Consider the following 24625-nt stretch of genomic DNA (forward strand, 5'->3'; position numbering starts at 1 on the left):
TACTATGGTCTCATTGTTCATCTTTAGTTCTTTGAGTAGCTGCTCTAGGTGCTGTGTCTCTTCTGGTCTTTTGATTTGGGTGCTTGGGCTTGGGTTATCCATATCGTCTGGTTTTTTTCATATGCTTTATAATTTTCTGTTGTTTTTGGCCTCGTGGCATTTGCTGAACTTGATAGGGTTCTTTTAGGGTTTGTAGACCTATTGAAGTCCTTATCTCTAATTTATCAGATCTACAGCTTCGTGGAGTACACTTTCTCTAACTAACCAGCGGTTGGCGTCCACGAGCCACCTGTTCTCCACAAGCCAGTTGTCCCCTGCTTAGCCTTTTTGGTGATTGGGGGAGTGAGTCTTGTGGGGCCCAATTGGTGTACCAAGCTTGCGTGTGTAGTTGGTGTTGCCTGCCCTGTATGTGGGGCGTGTTTCTGGGCAGTCGGGGAGGGGGGGTGGCCCTAACAATCAAATCTCCCTGATGATCCTAGAGTTTTAAAGCTGCTGCAATAGTCTAATCCTTCAGTTCAGTCCTGCCACAGTTTGTCTCTGCCACTGACCCACAAGTCTTTGGTATTGGCGTATGGCTCCTGAGACTTGCAAGTGGGCCCCTCTTCCAGGCCGTGCACCCCGGGTCCTCTGTTGAGGGATGACTGTGCTATGTCACAGGTGAGTGCCGTCCCCCCAGGGCAGTTCTTGGCTGCTGGGCTGTGTAGGGAGGCTCCCAGTCTGCTCAAATGATGGCTGAATGAGGCTTTGTTAATTCACACTGCTCCACCTTCCCAACTCTGGGACAATCAGCTGAGGTTGCAGGGAAGGCTAATGTCCATGCCCAGTTTTGTGGTGTGTGCCTGTTATTTGAAGCACTTCCGTCACACTGGGTTGTCTGGGGCAGCTCTGGGCTATGGGGCTGGCGATGGGCAGGAGTGTTTCCTGTCCACCAGGATGGTGGCTGTGAGTGGACACCCCCCTTTTCTTGGGAAGTTGTGGTGTTTAGTGAATTTTCTCAGCCACTGGATTATTGCCTTTTGTCTCAGAGCTCTCTTAGTTCTGCTCTTGACTTGAGGTGCCCAAATTGAAAGTCTTTGAAGCTTTCTGTATTGGGCTTCTTAGAGTAATTGTTTTAGAAAAAGAAAAAAGGATTAAAAAAAAAAAAAAAAAAAAAGGCCCTCCTCAGAGATCTAATGTGTTATTGAAATGCTAATAGACAAAGCAACCAGGGCCATTAAGGAAAGGTCCACAGGGCAGAGAGATCAGCTTTTCTTCGGGATTTGTATATGCGCCTCAAGGCCTGAGCTCCGCCCTTCCCCTTTCTGTGTTCACCAGAACTCCAAAAATCCTCTGCTTTTATTTTGGGGTTTTTCGTGTTATTTTTTTTTTTCTATGTCTGTCTCCTCTCTGCTGGGCTGGCAGCTCTCAGATTCTCTGGTGTCTGGTCTCGGTCTATCTATGGTTGGAGTATGGATCAGTAGAATGAGTTTCCGAGAAGGGCTACCACTGCAGTTCTCCCTTCTCCTTCCCGGAGCTGGCAGCCCCTCCTCCCACGGGACTGAGCCTGGCAGGGAGGGGCGCGGGTCCCCTGGCCGTAAAAACTTACAGATTTCGCTGATCTCAGCAGTTCGACATTTTCATGAGTGTTGTATGAAGTATGCCCAAAGACAGATTGCTCTGTGGTGTCCAGTCCACGCAGTTCCTGGCTTTTTACCTACTTTCCTGGAGGATTCTGGATTGGCTTTTATAAAAGAGGGTTTATTTGGTTACACAGTTACAGTCTTAAAGCCATAAAGTATCCATAAAGTGCCCATCAGCAATTGGGTACCTTCACTGGAGGATGGCCAATGGTGTCCAGAAAACCTCTGTTAGCTGGGAAGGCACATGGCTGGCTTCTGCTCCAAAGTTCTGGTTTCAAAATGGCTTTCTCCCAGGATTTTCCTCTCTAGGCTGCAGTTTCTCAAAAATGTCACTCTTAGTTGCACTTGGGATATTTGTACTCTCTCAGCTTCTCTGGAGCAAGTGTCTGCTTTCAATGGCCATCTTCAAACTGTCTCTCATCTGCAGCTCCTGTGCTTTCTTCAAAGTGCCCCTCTTGGCTATAGCTCTTCTTCAAAAGTACACTCTCAGCTGCACTGAGTTCCCTTTGTCCATCAGCTCATTTATATGGCTCCAGTGACTCAACTTAGACACACCCCAAATGGGCAGAGCAACACCTCCATGGAAATTATCCAATCAGAGTCATCACCCACAGCTGGGTAGGGCACATCTCCAAAGAAACACTCAAAGAGTTACAATCTAATCAACACTGATAATGTCTGCCCACACAAGATTACATCAAAGATAATGGCATTTGGGGTCACAGTATATTCAAACTGGCTCACCATCTTCCTTGGAAAGTAGTTTATACAGGTAATCATCAAAATGTGAGTAATTCCATCCCAGAAAGCATTTTTGAGGGTTTGTTTTTTGAGACTACTTCTACATCCTATAACTATATAAATCAGGGTTCTGGCAAGAAAGATGATACAGAAAGAGAATTTAATGAAAACTGCAACAATGAAGACAGGGTTGAGGGAACCAGCAAGAACCCTCGAACTAGTAACAGGAAGAAGTCACTATCATCCTTGCCCTGAAGGAGCAAGGAAAAGGAGAGATTATTGGAATCCTGTGAGAGGTATAGCTATAAAGTATATAGAAACTGTGGCCTTTGGTAGTAGAACTGAATATTGCCAACGCAGTCTTGCTGGGTGGTAGTTGGGGTAATTAACACCCTTATGTCTCCTCCTCCTGCCCTTTGACCATGTTGTCAGTGCCTCACACTGACCAAACCAACTGGAAGCCAGAAGGCAAGGTAGCCTAGGTAATGCATTACAAACAGGCTGGTCTTTTGCACATCAGGATTTCTCAGAAGACTAGTCTACACGAAGGGTAGGCAAACTTGAGGCACCCCTTCTGAACATTACACTTAGTACCTTCTGAGGAAATTGATAAGGAACAACATAAGGTTATTTGTAATTTGTGTCTTTTCTTAGCCTGAATTGTAGACAGGACCAATCTGAACAAGATGAATGCAGACACCCTGCTACCAACTCTCACATAAACCTGAAAAACTCTAAGGGGCAAAGTTTATATAAACAGCTTCTTGACATATCAGATGATCATTTCAAGTCAGATAAAATAGGGATGTGCACTGACATCCTTACCTCTTCTTTTGAACTCCTATCATAATGAACTGATACTCATTCTAAATGAGATGCATGTTCTGCTATTTGGAACAAAATACAATAGATATATACTGAAAACACATTTTTGTTTTTTGTTTTTTGTTTTTTATTTCCTTCAACAGACAACTACAGTTAGGAAAAGTAAAACAGGTTACTTGAATAACTATTTGAAAGTCCAAATCATAAATGTGGCAGATATCTTCCAACATTTAATTGATTTATATTTAACAAACTTGTAGGGCAGTCAACCCAATCACATAGAAACTAGTTTATTTTGGAAGAGTCACCAGGAGAGTATACTGTTTAAGCTTAGATGTTCCAAAGACTAAAATTATTGTCCTTATGAAAAGTCCAATTACAACTGAGAGTTTTAATTAGCCATTTTGTATTGGATATTAAATTGTGAAACGTACCAATGAAGAATTTAAAAAAAAATTATATTCCAATTTTTAAAAAAATTCAGCTCTGGCTACAGTCAGAATTGAAATCAGAGGCCACAAATTACAATTAACATTTTATTAAAGAACTTTGAAAAAAGGGACAAACAGTAAAAAACAGAGCAAACCATTATAGCTTGTCATATAGATAAGGATAAAAGCTGGAAAATATTTACATGTCAGATATCATGAAGACACTAAGAATGTGCAGTAATCAGATTGGGATGAAGGCCCTATCTTGCCATATTTATCCTTATTCCATATTTTGTCATTATACAATTGGGTAGTTTGTAAGAAACACTCTTGTTTCTTATTATTGATAACTTATAACCTTGAAACTATGTACCTAATTATTTAGGATGTAAAACCGAATTTAAGGGTGATGTTATCAATATGGTGATGTAAACAGCTACTGAAAACCTCCCTCCAGAGATTCAGTGGAAAAAAATGGACAATTCTGAATTGTTCAGAACTGTGGAGGAAGATATAGATTGCAGAAGGACCCTACAAATGCCAATTGAAGAAAAGAGAATACCAGGTAGGAATCTCCCATCCTGGACCAGCTGGCCCTCTCCCTTCCCCCTCACTTGGTCTCACACAGCACAGGAAGGGCAGAGAAACAGCAGCCAGGATCCCTCCCACTGGGAACAGAGACTATAAAATCTCTCACAGCAGTGAGACAGACTCCCATCATTTGGAGTCTTGAGAACAGGGGAGGACATTTCAAGGCCCAGATCAGTGAGGGACAAAGCGTCTGAGAAAATATGGACAGAGACTGTTCCAGCCCTGCAGCTAAAAGCCCTTCCCCCACCCCAGAGGTTGTTGCTTACCCAGGAGACAGCTGAAAAACTGAGAGAGCCGGGGGAGTCCTCTGCCACAAGTAAAGTGGGGGACATAGCCCCACATTGAGCCAGATGTTGGCTGGCAAAGTGAGGGCACAGGAATACCGCAGTTTCAGCCCCATCTGTTCAGATGCAGCCTGTGCTCAGAGGCAAAACAGCTTCTGAGGATGATGAAGTCACTGAACAATGCTATCTGCTGGACAGACCAGAAAGTACAAGGAAATTGAAGGGCTTTTAAAAGACTCTCCAGATCTTATCTTAGGACCACTGGATCTGGTCTACCCCCCTGAACAGAAACCTGGCCCTGTTTTGAATGAGAAATACAGACGACCCAACTGCTAAAGCAGCACCCTAAAACAAACCAAGGTCTTGCTGGCCAGTGAAAAACAGAGCACCACTGGGAGCCAGCAGACTTGTTTTACCACACATAGAGCCTTGTTGTGGTGCCCAGTGCTTACCTTCTCCCCGCCCCCATCCTGGAGGCAGGTCTCTGTGGGTGCCTGGTTTTGGGGGAGACTGGGAGTAGAGCCAACCTGACAACTGGCCAGTGAGAGAGATGAACAGATAAAGAACAAAGACATCCAATAAGAAAACCCTAGGCAAAAGAGAGAAAGTGACCTCCAGAATAAACTAATTAAGAAAATCAGATGCCTAGATACCAGCAAAAAATCATGACTCATACCAGGAAGCATGAAGATATGGCCCAGTCAAAGGAACAAATTCACAACTCAACTGAGATACAGGAGTTGAAACAACTAATTAACAATGTTCTAAATCTTTAGAAATCTTCTAAATCAAATCAACGAGTTGAAAGAAAATGTGGCAAGAGAGATGAAGGATATAAAGAAGACACAGGTGTCCATAGAGAAGAACTCAAAAACTTGAAAAAACAAATGACAGAACTTTTGGGAATGAAAGGCACAACAGAAGAGATGAAAAACACAATGAGACATACAACAGCAAATTTGAAGGGGCAGAAGAAAGGATTAGTGAACTAGAAGACAGGACATCCAAAATCCTACACACAAAAGAACAGATAGGGAAAAGAATGGAAAAATATGAGCAGAGTCTCAGGGAACTGACAACATGAAGCACACATTTATATGTGTTATGGGTGTCCCAGAAGGAGAAGAGAAGGGAAAAGGGGAAGGAAATATGATGGAGGAAATAATCTATGAAAATTTCCCAACTCTTATTAGACATAAGATTATAGGTCCAAGAATTGCAATGTACCCCAAACAGAAGAGATCCAAATAGACCTATGCCAAGACACTTAATAATCAGATTGTCAAATGTCAAAGACAAAGAGAGAATTCTGAAAGCGGCAAGAGAAAAGCGATCCATCATATACAAGGTAAGCTCAATAAGACTAAGTGTGGATCTCTCAGCAGAAACCATGCAGGCAAGAAGGCAGCGGTATGATACATTTAAGATACTGAAAGAGAAAAACTACCTAGAGGTTTGGAGAAGAGTTTAGAAAGGATGATTAGCAGTAAGGGTAACTAAAAGGGTAAAAAGAAAAACAAAATAAGATATAACATATAAAATCCAAAGGGAAAAATGGGTGAAGAAAGTACTGCCTTTACAGTAACCACATTAAATGTTAATGGATTAAACTCCTTGATCAAAGACATAGATTGGCCGAATGGATGAAAACAAACAAACAAAAAACAAAACAAGACAAAAAACAGAATCCATCTATATGCTATCTATAAGAGACTTACTTAAGACCCAAGGACAAGAACAGGTTGAAAATGAAAAGCTGGAAAAAGATATTTCATGCAAAGAACAACCAGAAGAGTGGGGGTAGCTATACTAATATCAGACAAATTAGACTTCAAAGGTAAAATAATTAAAAGAGACAAAGAAGGACACTGTGTATTAATAAAAGAGAAAATCTATCAAGAAGACATAACAATCATAAATATCTATGCACTGAGTCATAGTGCCCCAAAAATCCATGAGAGAAACACTGAAAACACTGAAGGGAGAAGTAAACACTTCTACAATAATAATCGGAGACTTCAATATAACACTCTCATCAATGGATAGATATCTAGACAGCAGATCAGTAGGGAAACAGAGATTTTGAATAATAAGGTATATGAACTAGACTGAGCAGACATTTACAGAATATTGAACCCAACAACAACAGGATATACATTTTTCTCAAGTGCTCATGGATCATTCTCCAGAACAGACCACATGTTGGGACACAAATCAGGTCTAAATAAATTTTAAAAAAAGAAACTACACAAAACATATTTCCAGATCATAATGGAATGAAAATGCAAATCAGTAACAGTGGAAGGCTGGAAAATTCACAAATATATGGAAACTAAACAAAATACTCCTAAACAACCAGTGGGTCAAGGAAGACACTACAGGAGAAACCAGTAAATATCTTGATGCAAATGAAAATGAGAACACAACATATCAAAACTTATGGGATGCAGCAAAGGCAGGGCTGGCAGGGAAGTTTATCACCCTAAATACCCATGTTAAAAAAGACGAAATAGCAAAAATTGAGGACTTAACTGCTTACCTAGAGGAACTAAAGAAAGAACAGCAAACTAACTCCAAAGCAAACAGAAGGAAAGAAATCACAAAAATTAGAGCAGAAATAAATGAAACTGAGAACATAAAAACAATGGTGAGAATAAACAAAATCAGAAGTTAGTTCTTTGAGAAAATCAGTAAAATCGATGGACCCTTATCTAGGCAGACAAAGAAAAAAAAAGAAAGGATGCAAATAAATAAAATCAGAAACGGGAGGAGGGATGTAACTACTGACCCCACAGAAATAAAGGAGATAATGAGAAGATGTTATGAACAACTATATGCTAACAAACTAGAAAACTCAGATGAAATGGACAACTTCCTAGAAATGCATGAAAAACCAACATTGACTCAAGAAGAAATAGAAGACCTCAACAAACCAATCACAAGAGATGGAATTAGTCAGCAAAAAACTCCCCCAAAAGAAAAGTCCAGGACCAGATGTCTTCACATGTGAATTCTACCAATCATTCAAGAAAGAATTAGTACAATCCTGCTCAAACTCTTCAAAAAATTTGAAGAGGAGGGAAAGCTACCTAAATCACCCTAATACCAAAGACAAAGATACCACAAGAAAAGAAAATTACAGACCAATCTCTTTATTGAATATAGATGCAAAAATCCTCAACAAAATACTTGCAAATTGAATCCAGCAGCACATTAAAAAAATTATACAGCACGACTAAGTGGGGTTTATTCTAGGTATGCAAGGGTGGTTAAACACAAGAAAATCAATTAACATAACAGACCACATCAATAAATTAAAGGGGAAAAACCACACAATCATCTCGAGTGATAAAGATAAGGCATGTGACAAAATTCAGCATCCTTTCTTGATGAAAACATTTCAAAGGATAGGAATAGAAGGAAATTTCCTCAACATGATAAACGGAATATATTAAAAACCCACAGCTAACATCATATTCAATGGAAAGACTGAAAGCTTTCTATCTAAGATCAAGACAAGGATGCCCACTGTCACCACTGTTATTCAACATTGTGCTGTATGTTCTAGCTAGCAATTAGGCAAGAAAAAGAAATAAAAGACACCCAAATTGGAAAGCAAGAAGTAAAACTTTCACTGTATGCAGAAGAAATGATCCTATATGTAGAAAATCCTGAAAAATCCACAGTAAAGCTACTAGAGCTAATAAATGACTACAGCAAAGTGGCAGGATACAAGATCAACAAGCAAAAATCAGTAGTCTTTCTATACAGTAGTAGGGAGCAATCTGAGGAGGAAATTAAGAAAAAATTCCATTTATAATAGCAACCAAAAGAATAAAATATTTAGGAATAAATTAAACCAAGGACATAAAAGGCTTATCAGAAAACTACAAAAAATTGCTAAAGGAAATCAAGGAAGACCTAAATAAATGGAAGGACATACTGTGTTCATGGATTAAAAGACTAAATATAGTTAAGATGTCAATTCCACCCAAATTCATTTATAGATTCAATGAAATACCATCAACTTACTTTGCAGAAATAGGAAAATCAATAATCAAATTTATTTGGAAGGGCTGGGTGCCCCAAAGAGCTAAAACTATCTTGAGAAAGAAAAATTAAGTGAGAGGTCTCACACTACCTGACTTTAAAGCATATTACAAAGGTATAGTGGTCAAAACAACATGGTACTGGTATAGAGAGAGGTATACTGACCAATGAAATCAAATTGAGTGTTCAGAAATAGGTCCTCTCATCTATGGATAATTGATCTTTGATAAGGCAGTCACATTGACTCAACTGGGACAGAGCAGCCTCTTCAACAAATGGTGCTTGGAGAACTGGATATCCATATCTGGAAGAATGAAAGAGGACTCCTATCTCACAGCTTATACAAAAATGAACTCAAACTGTATCAAAGACTTAAACATTACAGCTAAGACCATAAAACTTTTAGAAGAAAATGTAATGAAATATCTTAAAGATCTTGTGATAGGAGGTGGTTTCCTAGACCTTACACCCACAGAGTGAGCAATGAAAGAAATAGAAAAATGGGATCTCCTCAAAATTAAACACTTTTGTACATCAAAGGACTTTGTGAGAAAAGTTAAAAGGCAGCCTACACAATGGGACACAATATTTGGAAACCACATATCAGAATACGTAAATAGATCCTACAACTGAACAACAAAAAGACAAACAACCCAATTAAAAAATGGGCAAAAGGCATAGACACTTTTCTGAAGAGGAAATACAAATGGCTCAAAAATATATGAAAAAATGCTCACGTCACTGGCTGTTAGGGAAATGCAAATCAAAACCACAATGAGATATCATCTCATACCTAATAGAATGGTCATTCTCCAAACAACAACAACAACAACAACAGAAAATTAGAAGTGCTGGGAAGGATGTGGAGAAATTGCATGCTTATTCACTGCTGGTGGGAATGTAGAATAGTGCAACCACTCTGGAAGGCAGTGTGGTGGTTCCTTAGAAAGCTAAACACAGAATTGCCTTATGATCCAGCAATCCCATTACTAGGTACCTATTTGGAGGAACTGAAGGCAAGGACACGAACGGACATTTGTAAACTGATGTTTATAGTGGCATTAGTCATGGTTGCCAAGAGATGCAAACAGCCCAAATGTCCATCAATGGACGAATGCATAAACAAACTGTGTTATATACATATGATGGAATACTACATAGCTGTAAGACAGAATAAAGTCACGACTCATGCAAAAAGGTGGATGATCCTTGAGGACATTATGTTGAGACAAATTAGACAGAAGCAAAAGGACAAATACTGTATGGTCTCACTAAAATGAACTAAATACAATGAGCAACTCTGAGAGTTCTAGTTAAGAAAACAGGTTATCAAGAGATAGAAAGAGGGTAGAGATTGGGCATATGATGCTGAAGGAGTACAGAATCTTCAACAGTTTTGATTGTAAAGTTCCAGAAATGGATAGCACAATTCTATCTGATGGTAGCACAATATTGTAAGTATAATGAACAAAGCTGAGTATGAGCATGGTTGAAAGAGGAAGGCTAGGGGCATGTACGACACCAGAAGGAAAGATAGAGGATAAAAAGTGGGACTGTATAACTTAGCAAAAACTGGAGTGGACAATGATGGTGATGAAATGCAGAAATATAAGAAAGGTTTTACATGAGGGAGAACAAGAGAATGTCAACATTGCAAGGTGGTGAAAATGGGATTGTATATGGCAAAAAATACAATCAATGCAAACTAGGGTTTATGTTAACAGTAACATTATAATATTCTTCCATTAATTGTAACAAAGGCCATACACCAAAGCTAACTGTCAACAGAGGGGGACATAAGGGAAGGGTATGGGATTCTTGTTGTTGTTGTTGTTTCTCCTATTTTATTTATTTATTTTTGTTCTTTTATATTTTTTTCTCTTCTTTTTTTACAGAAGGAATGGAAATGTTCTCATATAGATTGTAGTGGTGAAAACATAACTATGTGATTATACCAGGAGCTACTACTGCATGTTCACTTTGGATGGATTGTATGGTGTGTGAATAAAACTTTAAAAAACAAAGAGAAAGATGCGAGTCCTGGAGAGATGTGGAGAGAGAGCTATACCTATTTACTGTTGGTAAGGAAGTAGAATGGTGCAGCCCATCTGTAGGGCAATGTTGTGGTTCCACAGGAGGCTAAGTGTAAGGTTGCCATATGATCCTGCAACCCTGTTATTTGGTAAATACTTGGAAGAACTGGAAGCAGGGACATGAATAGGCATTTGCACACTGGTGTTTATGGTGGCAGTATTCACGATTTGCAATGAATGGAAGCAGCCTAAGGGTACATCAAAGGGTGAAGGGAAGGGCAAACTGTGGTGTGTACATACAATGGAAAATTGAACAGCTGTAAGAAGGAATGAAGTTGTGAAACATGCAACTAGGTGAATGAAACTTGAGGACATTATGTTGAGTGAAATAAGCCAGAAACAAAAGGACAAATATTGTAAGATCTCACTAACATAAATTAACTATAATGAGCAAATGTTGAGAATTGAATTCAAGAGACAGGTTATCAGGGGATAGAACATGGGCAGAGATTGGGCAATCAAAGATACAGGAGACCAGAATGTTCAATAAGGTTTATTGTAATGATCTGTAGATTGTGAGCTCTTATAGCAGTCACATCTGTTCCTGAGTTTTAACTGTTATTTAAGAGATGTTCATTTGGTAAAAAATTTATATTCTCTGTAGCACACTATCTAACTTAATCTGTATGGTCAGTTTATTTAAACATCATAATTATAGTAACCTAGGGAATGAGATCTTGTTATTCTGTACAGGTTAATGGGATACCCCAATACATCTCTCAGTATTTTGGGCAGAAAATAAAAAAGTATTTGCAAAGTCCCCTTGAGGGACTGGAGAAAAATGTGGAAATATTAAACTTCCTCCCCTGGGGAATCCCTGATATGCTCACAGGCATTGGGGACTCCCAGTTTGATGAGTCAAGCCCTCAATCTTGGGGCTTGCTCTTACAAAACTTATTCCTGCAAAGGAGAAGCTAAACCTATGTATAATTATGCCTAAGTGTCACTCCCAGAGAACCTCTTTTGTTGCTCAGATCTGGCCCCTCTCTCTCAACCAACTCTGCAAATAAACTCACAACCCTTCCCCCTATGTGGGACATGACTCCCAGGTTTGTAAGTCTCTCTGGCAACATGGGACATGATTCCCAGGGATGAGCCTGGCCCTGGCACTGTAAGATTGAGAATGCCTTCTTGACCAAAAGGGGGAAAAGAAAGGAAACAAAATAAAGTTTCAGTGGCTAAAAGATTTCAAATAGAGTTGAGAGATCATTCTGGAGGTAATTCTTATGCATTATATAGATATTCCTTTAAGTTTCTAGTGTATTAGAATATCTAGAAGGAAATATCTGAAACTGTTGAACTGTAATGCAATAGCCTTGATTCTTGATGATGATTGTATAACTATATAACTTTTATTGTGTGACCATGTGATTGTAAAAATCTTGTGACTGACACTCCCTTTATTCTGTGTATGGGCAGATGAGTAATAAAATAAAGACAAAAAAGATACATATAAATAGTAGGGGGGGCTAAGGGGTATGAAATATTTGGGGTATTGATTTTTATTTTTTCTTTATTTTGGAGTAATGAAAATGTTCTCAAATTGATTGTAGCGATGAATGCACAACTATATGATATTACTGTGAGTCAATGATTGTATACTTTGGGTGGATCATATGGTGTGTGAATATATCTCAATAAAATGCATTTTAAAAAATGAATTTACTCATTGTATGTTTATTTTAAGGAAACAGAATTTGAATTTCTTTACTAACAATAAATATTTAACCCACCAGCTAAGACTTCACTGATCTTGTTATAATTAACTTAACCAGTATTAAAAATCCTTAAGATTCTTTTGGAGTTAGTATTAAGCAAATGTTTTCCTCCTTGCATCAATTGTGGTACAAGTATGATTTTAACAGACACATTTTTTAACCATCACGTAGAATCCTGACTTTTTCCCAATGCTATCCGCCTCTAGGTTGATAGTCAAAACATATGGCTCTGCCTTTATTGGCAACATAAAATATCTGTACTCCATGAGGGTCTTATTAAAGCCTATGACCTCAAAATTTTTACTGCCTAATTCATATCAAATGCTGTATTTCAAGAATAACATTCTTGAAGGATTTTCAGATGGATGTCTCTATCTTTATTTCAAACTGGGCGTTCAGAGTTTCCACTTTATGAAGACTTGTGAAGTGCATTTTTCTGAAGCCGCTGCATCAGGAAAAGATGGGCTCCTCTCTTGATTAATTGGCTCATTTTGACCTAAAAACTCTATAAACCTTCTGCTTTGGCCAATTAGTTGCATTGTTATGGTATCCTATGTTCCCTCTCCTTAACCTCATGCCAATTTCGTCATATTTTTATTATTTTGTCATGGTATGTATTTTCTGTTCACTGCCTCAAATTCTTTGTGGAATGATGCAAGTATAAATAAATAAATAAATAAAATTTTAAACTAGGGAAAAGATCAATGCTTATAGAGTCAGAGGGGAAAAAAAATGAATCTATAACAGTAAACAAGTACTAGGATACCAATAGAACATTTGAAAAGATTTTGAGTGATTGAAGCCAAAACTATGTGTCCACCAAAACAAGTGCCAAGAAGCTTTGAAAGAAGGAACTGTTCTTCAACAAATTTTTTTTCAGTGCAGTAAACACATAGGCTTTGTCCATGGAATATGTAAGTCTGGGCTTACTTATGTTCCCCAAATAAGTGTCCTTTGTGCATGGACCACAAGAAAACACATATAGTCCCTTTCTTGGTAAGGTGTGAATTCAATTTCTATATTATCCAATTGATTACAGTTTATCAACAATAAGAATACATTACCCAAAAACATAATTGGATGCTCAAAGCCACACACCAACATCTGTAACTTGCTCTTTTGTTACTTTTCAGTCACAAAATGCAGTGCGAATGTTATCTGGTTTTACTGTTCATGACCACTCCTGGGCTCTAGAGATGACGTTGCCAGTATACATAAACCTAGCAAGTTTATTTCCACCTTAAAAACAAGGCTGGAACTGAAACTGCAAAACTGCTTGTGAAATATTAGCCAAATTACTTCCCTGAATTCCTGTTACTCTGTGCATTGTTATCAAGTATTTAAAAATCTCTTATATTTGATAACTCTCTTTCTAATCCTGTAACATGTTTTATGAACATTTTCTTGGAGAGTCAGATGCAGAACCTTACCCTCTTCAAGCTGCAAGATAAGGACAATGAGATATTGCCAAATACGGTATCTTGTCTCAGATCACATTCGAAGGAAGTGAAAGAGCTAGAACGAGGCTGACTTAGTTATAGCTTCTACAGAAATCCAGATCCCACTAAAGGTGCATACTCGCCGCGAGGCACCGCCTGTCCAACAGGAATAAAGACCACAGAGACTTCCCAGGAATTTAGACTTTTAGAAATGTTCCGGAAAAATTCCGTAAAAGACAGGTTGTGCAGGTGTGTAGACACACTTAAACTGCTACCACTGGGAATGGTTTGCAAAACAGGAAGGTGCAGTAGGGTGTGCCACAGCTTAGTTAACTTGGCACTCCTCCACCTCCTTCCCCGCGTCCCACTGCCAGGTAACTTTTGGCCCAGTGTCCTCAACTTATGTTTTCTGTGTTGAATGTGATGAGGGTTGCGTTCCCTTCGCCCTCGTGCCCCCCATTCTCCCTTTACCCGTCACCCCCCAAGTTTACCTGACAAGTCTGGGGGCGGTTGGCCGAGGCCCGTCAGCCCACGGATGCCCAGGAAAGTCCCTAATCTCTGAGAGCAGGCAGCAGAGCCAGGGCCCTGAAAAGGCCCTCCGGGCAGGGGGGCGCGGTGGGGCCGTGGCGGCCCAGCCGGGAGGATGTAGTGTCCCGACAAGGCCTCAGAGCGGCACTCTGGTCCCGCGGCCGGCGCGCTCGGGCGGGCAGCTCGGCGCCGACCCACACTAGCCGGAGACGTATCTCTCGGTGACGCAGCCCCGGGTGGGGAACGTGGTGCGGCGGCAGCGGCGACGGTACGCGCCTCCGCCGCCTGCGAGAGGACGCGAGGCACGGCGGACAGGCGGCGGCCGGCGGGCGCTAGAGAGGAGGGCGCGGGCGCCGGCGAGGAAGAAGGTTTGGTCTGGGGCTCTGCACTTAACAAAGAGCGGGGCCGCCCTCTCAGGTACGGAGCCAGCTTGGGGATCTCGCGGGGCGGGAGGCCGGGCCGGTCGGTTCGCGGGCGCCTGGGGAGGAGGAGAGGCCGCGACTGGGACGGAGCTGCCTGGCGCTTGGGGACCCTCCCAGGCCCGCGTCTTCCCTAGCTCCTGGTGGGCCGGAAGGGGACGGGGCTGGGCCGTGGTGGCCCGGGCCGCTCCGGGACGTTGCCCACAGCGCCGACCTGCCTTTGCTCGTCCCTTGTGCAGGCGGAGCTGGGGGCAGAGGCTCCATGTTGGGAAGTGGCGCTACTCGTCCTCGTTAGCGGGAATTGGGGCACCGGGGGCAGAACCGGCGGGCCCGGGCCCTGAGCGAAGATGGAGGCCCCGCTGCGGCCCGCCGCGGACATCCTGAGGCGAAACCCGCAGCAGGACTATGAGCTCGTCCAGAGGGTCGGCAGCGGCACCTACGGGGACGTCTATAAGGTGAGGCAGGCCGAATCCCGGCCGGAAAGCTGGCTCCTCTCCTGCGGTCGGATGCTCGGCCACTTTCTGGCGAAGTATGAGAAGAGGGAAGGATGCTTTTATTGTTGCATTTTAGAGATGAAGTGGCTGGGGTCCCGTTTGTTCCGTTAATTGCTTGCTCTTCTCGCTATCAGCAAGTAGAACTAACCACACTTTTGAAAGCCTCTTTTGTACTTTTCTTGTATGTGGAGTTAATACTCATGGTATTGAAGAGAGTTTGAATCTTTATGGAGTCGCACTTAGGATGTTCAGGTATTACCCTGGAAATATAACACGAAAGATAGTACACAGGAAAGAATATTGACATTCAGATATTTGCACTTTTAAAAAACTTGTTTTAAACCATGAGCTTGATTGAAAAGTTATATGAAACCTTGTGTTTAAATTTTAAAAGCAGTCTAATACTAGGTCACCATGTACAAACATTATCCCATGTAGGAAGATGCTTTTCCTGGTTTGATCATTTGTATCTGGTTGATGATAAAAAAGATAATATAAACTTGCTGATTTTTTTTTTTCCTGCTTTAGTGGTTCCTCTCTTTGGGATTTGTAACATCCCATAGTCAAGAGTAGAGAAGAGCTGCTGCCTTTTTATTGTGTCTTTTTGTGTTTGAGACAAATGATGAGGGCGAGTTACTCTTAGTTTAGGATTAAAAAAAAAAAAAAATCATAGAGAAGCAAGCCCAGTTCCTTAAATCGATTGAGTTCTTGAAGGATCAAGAGGAGAGAGATTGTCTGAGATTGCCTTAGGCTTTTGTTCTCTGTTTCAAAAAGAGAGCTTTAATGCAACTCATGGGTAGTAAGGGAAATTTTCTTTGACTTTGGAACAGTTTTGTTTATTGGATTTAATAATGATATATATCCTATTATTCTAAACAACCAAACAACATTCCTGTATATAGCTGAAATGATCTTGTTTCATAAGGGTTATTAACCAGTAGACTCCCCTAGGGTATGTTGTTCTGGCACAAATGGTAATAGGAAGGAAAAATCCCTTCTTTCTACTTATTTGCTTTTGTTTAATTTCTTCCCTATTGATAGTAACAATTCAAGATGGTATTATTACAGCTCTAGCCCTGTTTGATTCTACTGAGATAAAAAAATGACGGATAGGCTTTTTACTCCTTAAGCAGACATTTGAGTCTTCTGTATTAGGCACTGTACTAGGTACTGGGGTTTACAAGTTCCAGGTTCTTGCCTCTTGAATACCTTTGAATTCAAAGTGGATAATTATCACGGAATCTTCTCCTTTGTGTAGAATTAGAGGTAATTAAACTCTTGTTTATTCAAGGATTAGCCCTTTTGGGGAATGTGCTTTTAAAAATGGAAATTCCTATTTGCCTTCTCTGTCCCACTTTTTAGTCATCTTTGTCTTATGATTCATAGTGTATTAGACCATTTCAATTCAGTTCATGTTAATAACATAATAGTGAAAATTTTGTTTCTACCAAAATACTCCATGAGGGCAGAGATTTTTATCTGTTTTGCTCACCATTTTATCTAATAATGCCTAGAATTATGTCTGACATAGAGCAAGTGCTTCCTAAAACTTTGATGAAGAAATGACTATCAGTGATTCTGTTACCTAGCTCTCTGAGTATATATTTTCTTTTTATTAACTCTTAAAAATACTATACTATCCTACTGTACTCATGTATGAAAAAAATGATTGTATTATGTTTATATGCATATTAATATTGGAAACACGTCAATAAGAAATCACGTCTAAATTTTATAAAGAACACACAAATATTAAAACACTGGTTTGTTATAGTTAGCAGAGTAGGGGAAAAGCCCATTAGTTATAATTTGCATTTTAGGTAAAGAGTAGCACCCTCTAGGAAGAATCAAATAATTAGTAATACTTGTCTACTCTGCGAAATAATGTATGCATAGGAAAGTCTGTGATTATAACTGATTTTATTACTTTTACTAAACCATTTTATCTTCCTTATATTCAATGCAAAGAAATACAACTTAATATGAAGAAAAATATGTCCTCATTATTATTCACAATAAAAAGGGTCTGCTTTACTTTGAAGGCCTGGTAGTATTATGTAACAGGGAGCACTTAATGGTTCAAGTGGACCAACGTACCACTTTGATTCTGATCCACTGAAGAGAATCTTATTCATATTTGGTGATTGAACTAACTCCATGGGAGCTGAGATAGGCTGAACTATTTTTGTAATGCTTCCAGAATCTCACTAAATAAGAAAAGACCCTACCTACACAAGGAAATATAGCAATCTGTTCAGAAATTTTATCTATACGCTCTTTCTTAGTATAAGGTGGAAAGGGGGCCCTTTCTTGAGTACATAGATACAAGTATTATTATGATCTAAAGATTGCTGGATTGATACTAGGTCTGATATAATGAAGATAAGATACATATCAAATCCACTGTCACATTAAGAAACTTCCACAGCTTGTCTCAGTTCTTTAAATAATGGAGCAAGTTCCTTTTCTAGACTGACAATCCTGTGTTGTCATTGCTGCTGGCTATGAAACTGACCACCAAAGGTAAACAATTAAATTGAGCCACCTGATTGGTGTTATAGTAACAGATAATACTTTTGTTTTTTGAAAGTCCCCGGTTTGCTCCTTTGGTCTGTTGAGAGGGCAAAAGTAGATGAGAAACCAGGTCTTACCCAGGGGAGTGAATCTCCCTGGCAACGTGGAATATGACTCCCGGGGAGGAATGTAGACCTGGCATCATGGGACGGAGAACATCTTCTTGACCAAAAGGGGGATGTGAAAGGAAATGAAATAAGCTTCAGTAGCGGAGAGATTCCAAAAGGAGCCGAGAGGTCACTCTGGTGGGCACTCTTACGCACACTTTAGACAACCCTTTTTAGGTTCTAAAGAATTGGGGTAGCTGGTGGTGGATACCTGAAACTATCAAACTACAACCCAGAACCCATGAATCTCGAAGACAGTTGTGTAAAAATGTAGCTTATGAGGGGTGACAATGGGATTGGGAAAGCCATAAGGACCACACTCCACTTTGTCTAGTTTATGGATGGATGACTAGAAAAATAGGGGAAGGAAACAAACAGACAAAGGTACCCAGTGTTCTTTTTTACTTCAATTGCTCTTTTTCACTCTAATTATTATTCTTGTTATTTTTGTGTGTGTGCTAATGAAGGTGTCAGGGATTGATTTAGGTGATGAATGTACAACTATGTAATGGTACTGTGAACAATCGAAAGTATGATTTGTTTTGTATGACTGCGTGGTATGTGAATATATCTCAATAAAATGAAAAAAAAAAAAAACAGGTCTTAAAGAATGCTCTGGGGCATTATCATTGCTCACTTTAATAAGCGCTCCATCTCTGTCTGACACAGCGATAGCATGGAGCTCTTCACACTTTGTAATTTTTTATGCAGGAATCATTTTAGGTTATCTGCCTTGATGAACCCCTTTCTCCCGCAGGATCAATCTCCATGCCTGGATTTCTGTTCCTAGGGCTGCCCGGGTTCTTCCTGCTCTCACTTCAGGAACAGCTTCCTCTTGAGCATATGCTTTTGACAGCATAGCTCTAAGTTAGCATTTAATATTCTGTATATTCCCATAGTGCCTATTATGAAGCCTGTATGTGCATTTTTATTACAAATTTCAATTATTTGAGTTCTTTGGGAAAATATTTCTGGAAAAGTTTCATAGTGTATCTATTATCAGTGATTTCTGTCCTATAGAATTTTGTCAATTCATATTTTTTGTCAATTCATATTTACTCCTTGTTATGCATAAAGACAAGTAATGTTCAGACTATAGTGCTGAAGTTTTTAATTAAACTCAGGGTGATTAGAGTCATTTTGGCATTTATTACTGTGTTTCGAATGAGCTGAAAATCCTAGGGAGTTTTAGAAGTATTTGCAATCTGATATATACTAGTAAAATAATAATTACAGTGAGGAATAATGAAGGTAAATTAGTCACTGTTCTAGTTGGATATTATCCTCACTTTTTTTTTTATACCTAGGGTGTCTTATGAAGCAGGACCTTCAAAAGGACTAAATAAAGCATTGAGATTCTTTGTGAATTCTTCAAAATCACAGATCCCCTCTGAAACTTCATTCTTTCCTGAGAATCCCTGAGAGGGGAGAGGTCAATATTTAGTTGGCTGTTTCCTGGTTGAAAAAGGAAGAGGGATATAAAAATTCTTATAGATAAATGGGGCAAATCATTGAGGGCAAGAGCAGGAAATGGTAGAGGGGGAAAAAAGCACAAAAGAGCGAAGGAATTTGGTGGGGAAGATGGATGAAGAATTAAACGTCAACTTGGCAAATTTTATTTGTAATTACTGCTAACAGGAAGGGTAAGTTTAGTGTCTGTAGTACCTACTATCCTACAGTAATCTGAAACCATCAAAGAGTCATGATATAGTTCACTGTCAACATTAGTGTAAGCCAGTTGGGCCATTTTTATCCAAATATTTGTACCAAAATTGCTCCCAGCTTAGAGGCCAGAGAAGTAAGACTTGTTTTGCTCCAGAAAGACAGGAACAGATGTCTCCTGCTTATCACTGTACAATAGCAAACACTTAGGTGCTCAGTAAGTATTTGTTGAATGATATTAGTTGTAGAAAATTACCCAGAGATAAACACTATTAGTAATTTAATACCATTTATTTCAGACTTTTCCCCCTAAATTTTAAAAAAAAAATATGTTTCAAAAAATGGTTTTTATAAAATTGGGATCATGATGTTTCTCTTTTTTCCATTTGACTGGAATGACCAGCATTTTCTATGGTCATTAAATATTCTTTAAAAATACCATTTTTAAGTGTCCTATTGAATGAAACTTCATTTAATCACTCTAAATTTTGTATTTGTTATTGCCCATTAAAATTTTTTGTTTGCAATAATAGTGGTATGATTTGTGTAGAAATCTTTGTCATGTAGTTTTTGTTTTGTTTTGTTTTTAAATTCAGTTTTATTGAGATATATTCACATATCATGCAATTATCAGTGGTATACAGACAGCTGTTCACAGTACCATCATATAGTTGTGCATTCATCATCCCAATTTCATGTAGTTTTATCATTTCCTTGGGATCATCTGGATGCCAGGTGAACTGGGTCTGTTGTAGTGAACCCATCCCTTATATGTGCCCTCCCCTTACACCCTGCCCAAGCTGAGTCCCAATTCTGAAATGGCTTTAGGCACTTTGGAGCATATCCCAGGATCCCATTGTATAGAGACAAAACCTGATACAGCACACTTCTGTAAGTATTCATTTCAGAAATGTGCTGTGTGTTAGGGTATAGGGATGCAAACATGAGAAAGAGGATGAAATGAGGAACATATAATTTAGTTAGGAAAACAGACATGTAAACACTCAATTTGGCAAGTGCCTTAGCAGAAGAGAAGCTATATGGAATCAGAGGAATAAATAACCACTTTGTCTTCATTGGGAATGGGGAAAAGTAAGAAAGAAAGGAGAGGTAACTGTGACATGGACCAGGGAAGACTCACAGTTGGGGACATTAACTGGATTTGGAAAGGATGCAGGTGGTTTCCAGGCAGACAGGATGGAGAAAGATATTACAGGCTGTGGGAATAGTATGTGTTAAACACATGAAGGCTTGAAGACCCATGATGAGTTTTGAGTGGTCTGCATCTGCATTCCAGATTCAGTATGATCAAGCCTGGCAGAAATATCATAGATGGAAAGGAGAACAGAGTATTTTCTGACAAGAAGGGGCCAGATAATGGACCTTGTATGTCATGTCAATGAATATGGACTTTTTCTTGTAGACTAAAGCAGCACTTCAGGGGGCAATCTCTAGTGGTGTAGAGGATAGATTGGACAAAGTGGCTAGAAGTATAGAGATCTTATTGAATAATACAGGTGAGAGTTTATGCAAGCCTAAATTTAGGCATTGGTACAGGGAATGAATGGAAAGGTTAGATTTGAGTCATATCTATAAGACGATCAAAAATGCTTGGAGATGGGGGATAGTGGGGTGGGAAAGATAATGGATGGCATTTAGAATTTCTGTCTTGGGTGACCACATTGGTGCCATCAGAAGAGTTAGGAATTACCAAATTTGTGGGTTTTGGATCTTGTGTTTCGTTTTGAACATATGGCATTGCATAGGTAGATTTGTCTAATAGGTAGCAGGAAATTTACCTCTAGCTTTGAGAGTTCTGAACTAGGGATACAGGTTTGGGAGTCATTACCACTTTAAGGGTGGTAGTTTTGAAGTATAGGTGAAGTCTCTCAGGGAGACTTTATCAGAGAGTTGAGGATAGGCCGTGGTCTTAGAGGGGTGGCAAAAGGAAATAATATATTGAAGGTGTCTGAGAAGAAGCAGAGAGGTGTGAGGATGTTCTTTTTATAGAAACCAAGAGTTCCAAAAGCTCGTCTCTATTATCCCGTTTCCATTATTTTTCCTTTCTATTCTGCCTGCAGTGAAGAGAATGATTGATCTTCCAAAAAGTATAAATCTGAGGATTTGTGTCGCTTCCCCTTTATTCCCCTTGACCATAGAATAAAGTATTTAGAATAACTTGCCTTTTAAGGTCCTACCTGTCTTGACACTCTAGCCATATTGAACTTCTTTCATTTCCTCATATGACACTCTATTCTATGTCCTTCAGGTTTTTGTAGATACTATTGCCTTTTCCTAGAACACTCTTCCTCTTCCCCTCTCCTGCCTGTCTGCTCTTTGGGTCTTTGTTTAAACATTGTATTTTCATCTTTAATCTAATCATCCCTTAGATTAGGTCCTATCTATCTGCTATATGTTTTCTTAGCTTTTTGTGCCATTCTTGTCATGATACTCATCATTCTTCATTGTTGATAGAGAAACAGGGGCCTTATGTCTACCACTGAATCAGCTAGGCTAGCACAGATCCTAACACATAGTATGTGCTCAATAAATGTATTGAAGGTGTGAGCAGCATAATGGCCATGGAAGTAAGGAATGGAAAGGGTCAATTAAGAGTAGAAGAGTTGATGTGTGAATGGTTAGTGAGGAAGTAGGGGGAATGTAGTCTACTCCTTGAAGCAGCTTGACCATGAAGGAAAAAGAAATCAAGCACATAAATATTTCTCCCTGTTTCTGTTTCATTTCCTTCCTTTGAGAGTGAGTGATTACAGCATTAAATTACCATTCTTTAACTTGGTCTTATCATCCAAATGGCCAAGAGGTTTGCTAAGTTTAGAGAAAGAATTCAAGGAATTTCTTAGAGAAGGAAATCTGGAGAAAGAATTTGAGAGTAGTTGAGAACTTAAAAAGGAGATAAAAGGCAGAAATTTAGGGTGGCTTGACAGGGACTAGGGTAGGTATAAAAGTGAAGTCTCCTTTCCTCTCTCATTCTCCTCTTTCTTATATCTGAAGTAGAGCCACTTTCATTGGTTCCCAGGCCCAGTTGTTCCATATGAACTTGGTTAGGGTGAGGCATATTGATGAACAGGGAGCTGGGATGGAGAACTGGGATGCCAGGGTACAAAGGAGTATTCAACATTTAACAAATATTTAAAGAGGGCCTCTTAAGCGCCAGACACTTTTCTGGGACCTTGGGATACATCTGAGTCCTGTCCTTGGGACAAAAACTCCTGTCCTTGCAGAACATGCATTCTAGTGGAGGAGAAAGAAACAAGAAATGTAATAAATTTGTTGTGTAATATGTGAGAAGGCAATTGAAGATATGGAAAAAAGAAAAGATTGCACATTAAAGGGGATCAGGAATGTTAGGGTGGGATGCGGGAAGCAGGTTGGGGAATTATATAAACATGGTCATGGTAGGCCTCATTGAGAAGGATAGATCTGAGCAAAGACTTGAAGGAGGTGGGGGAGTCAGCCAAGTAAATATCTGGGTAATCAAAGAAAGTCTTAAATCTCTCTTCCTCATTGAATCACCTGAACTTGTCTCGACAGCTAAATTTTAAAGTTGGGGCAGAAATTAGAACTTAGATACAGACATCATCATAGCTCATTGACTGATGCAAGCCTGCAGGACATTGTGACTTTAAATTAGTTGCAGCAGTTGGGTATGGGTTAGCGATTCCTGTGTCATTTTTTTGTAAGCCTGATTTTCTGTTGAGATGCCTAATTGGCCCCAAATTTGAAGATGATACAGAATGTATAGGCTGCTTTTTATTTCTCTGATGTTTGGTATCAAAACATCACACATTTTATTATTTTTTTTGATAGTAAGACAGTTTGTGTGAATTTACTACCCTTTTCATGTCCTGATAGTCTCCCATTATGAGAGACTATTGGTTTTCATTGTTAGGGTGTGAGAGTGAATAACTTGGAAAAATAGGTTAACAATAGAAAATGAGAGGTAAAGGAATATGCTTCAGAAATCTTATTTGAAATAATGTTTTTAATTAGGCTAATGGATATCTAATTAAAAGTTATTTAGGTTAAGTAGTGTAAGGTTACTGTGGAAATAAAGCATGCTTTATTAGCATGAAGTGTTACTCTTATAGATTTACTATTTTATAAATCATCTGGTTAAAATCTTACTTAGTATTTATTTTTCTTAGTGTTTTGTGACTGCCTGAAAAAAAAACCATGGTTCTGAGGGTGGATGTGAAACTCTGGACCATAACTGGGGGCAAATTATTTTAAAACTCCTTTCTACTTTCATAAGAATGTTGTAAAATCTATAAAGAAGTCTCGAAAGTACTTTCCGCTAAGTGAAGATAGACATAAAACAGTCCCATCACTGGTGCAGATGTATAAATTACGGTTCCAAAGTTGACTAGTGGATATAGCTTCCACCTTGGGCTTAAAATACAGCTAATATTCTAGTTCTTATTTACATAAGCTTAGCATTTTCACTTTAGCAGTTGTTTGCAGTGATTTTGGTGAAGACGAATGGGGTGGAATCCAAGTTGACTTAAAAAAATTTTTTTTTTTACTTTTGTTTTCAAAATTTTAGAAGGTTTCACTTCTAAATTTTAAATTGTGGTTACAGACCAAATTCACAGGAAGAGAAATATGAAGCCTATTAACACGTGATACTTGTGTTTTTAGCGCTTCATTATCAATTCAAGAATTTAGTCCAAGATCAGATAAATTGGAGCAGGCACTTGGACTATTTTGAGTATTTGTGCACTTTAGTGTGTTATTAGAAAGCATGCTTTATTAGCATGAAGTGTTACTATTATGGATTTACTATTTCCAGTTATTTGAAGTAATATTTAAGTTATTAAAGAGGTACATACCTCCCTGAAAAGGGCGAGATGAAGTGAGACCTAATACAACTCTGTTTCTGTTACATATCTGATTCTCTGCAGAGGTTTTTGAAAAGATGATGTGGGAAGCCAGGCTGATGGCTGGGTATCTTTGGAGGTATTTGGGCCAATAGTGAGTCATACCAGCCCCCTCCCAACATTTTTATAAAAATGAAATTGGATTAAAATGA

General features: G+C 39.2%; 2 protein-coding genes and 1 pseudogene across 3 annotated transcripts in view; 1 reads left to right on the forward strand and 2 right to left on the reverse strand.

Moving 5' to 3' along the window:
• ATL1 (atlastin GTPase 1) overlaps positions 1 to 14435 on the reverse strand; it is a 146143-nt gene extending 131708 nt beyond the window's left edge. The window contains exon 1 of the mRNA XM_037832753.1: positions 14283 to 14435. The gene's annotated coding sequence lies outside the window, so the exon portion shown is untranslated. The remainder of the gene's footprint in view (positions 1 to 14282) is intronic.
• A 130-nt stretch (positions 14436 to 14565) lies between these two features.
• Positions 14566 to 24625, forward strand: part of MAP4K5 (mitogen-activated protein kinase kinase kinase kinase 5) — a 152803-nt gene continuing 142743 nt past the window's right edge. For both annotated transcript variants that reach the window (XM_037832758.1, XM_037832759.1), the window contains exons 1-2: positions 14566 to 14736; positions 14978 to 15193. In XM_037832758.1, the coding sequence (XP_037688686.1) occupies positions 15086 to 15193 (108 nt within the window). In that variant the 5' untranslated portion in view covers positions 14566 to 14736; positions 14978 to 15085. The remainder of the gene's footprint in view (positions 14737 to 14977; positions 15194 to 24625) is intronic.
• LOC119530879 lies at positions 17644 to 18772 on the reverse strand (annotated as a pseudogene).

Source organism: Choloepus didactylus, chromosome 4 (assembly GCF_015220235.1).
Source record: "Choloepus didactylus isolate mChoDid1 chromosome 4, mChoDid1.pri, whole genome shotgun sequence".
In the NCBI taxonomy this organism is placed as follows: domain Eukaryota; kingdom Metazoa; phylum Chordata; class Mammalia; order Pilosa; family Megalonychidae; genus Choloepus; species Choloepus didactylus.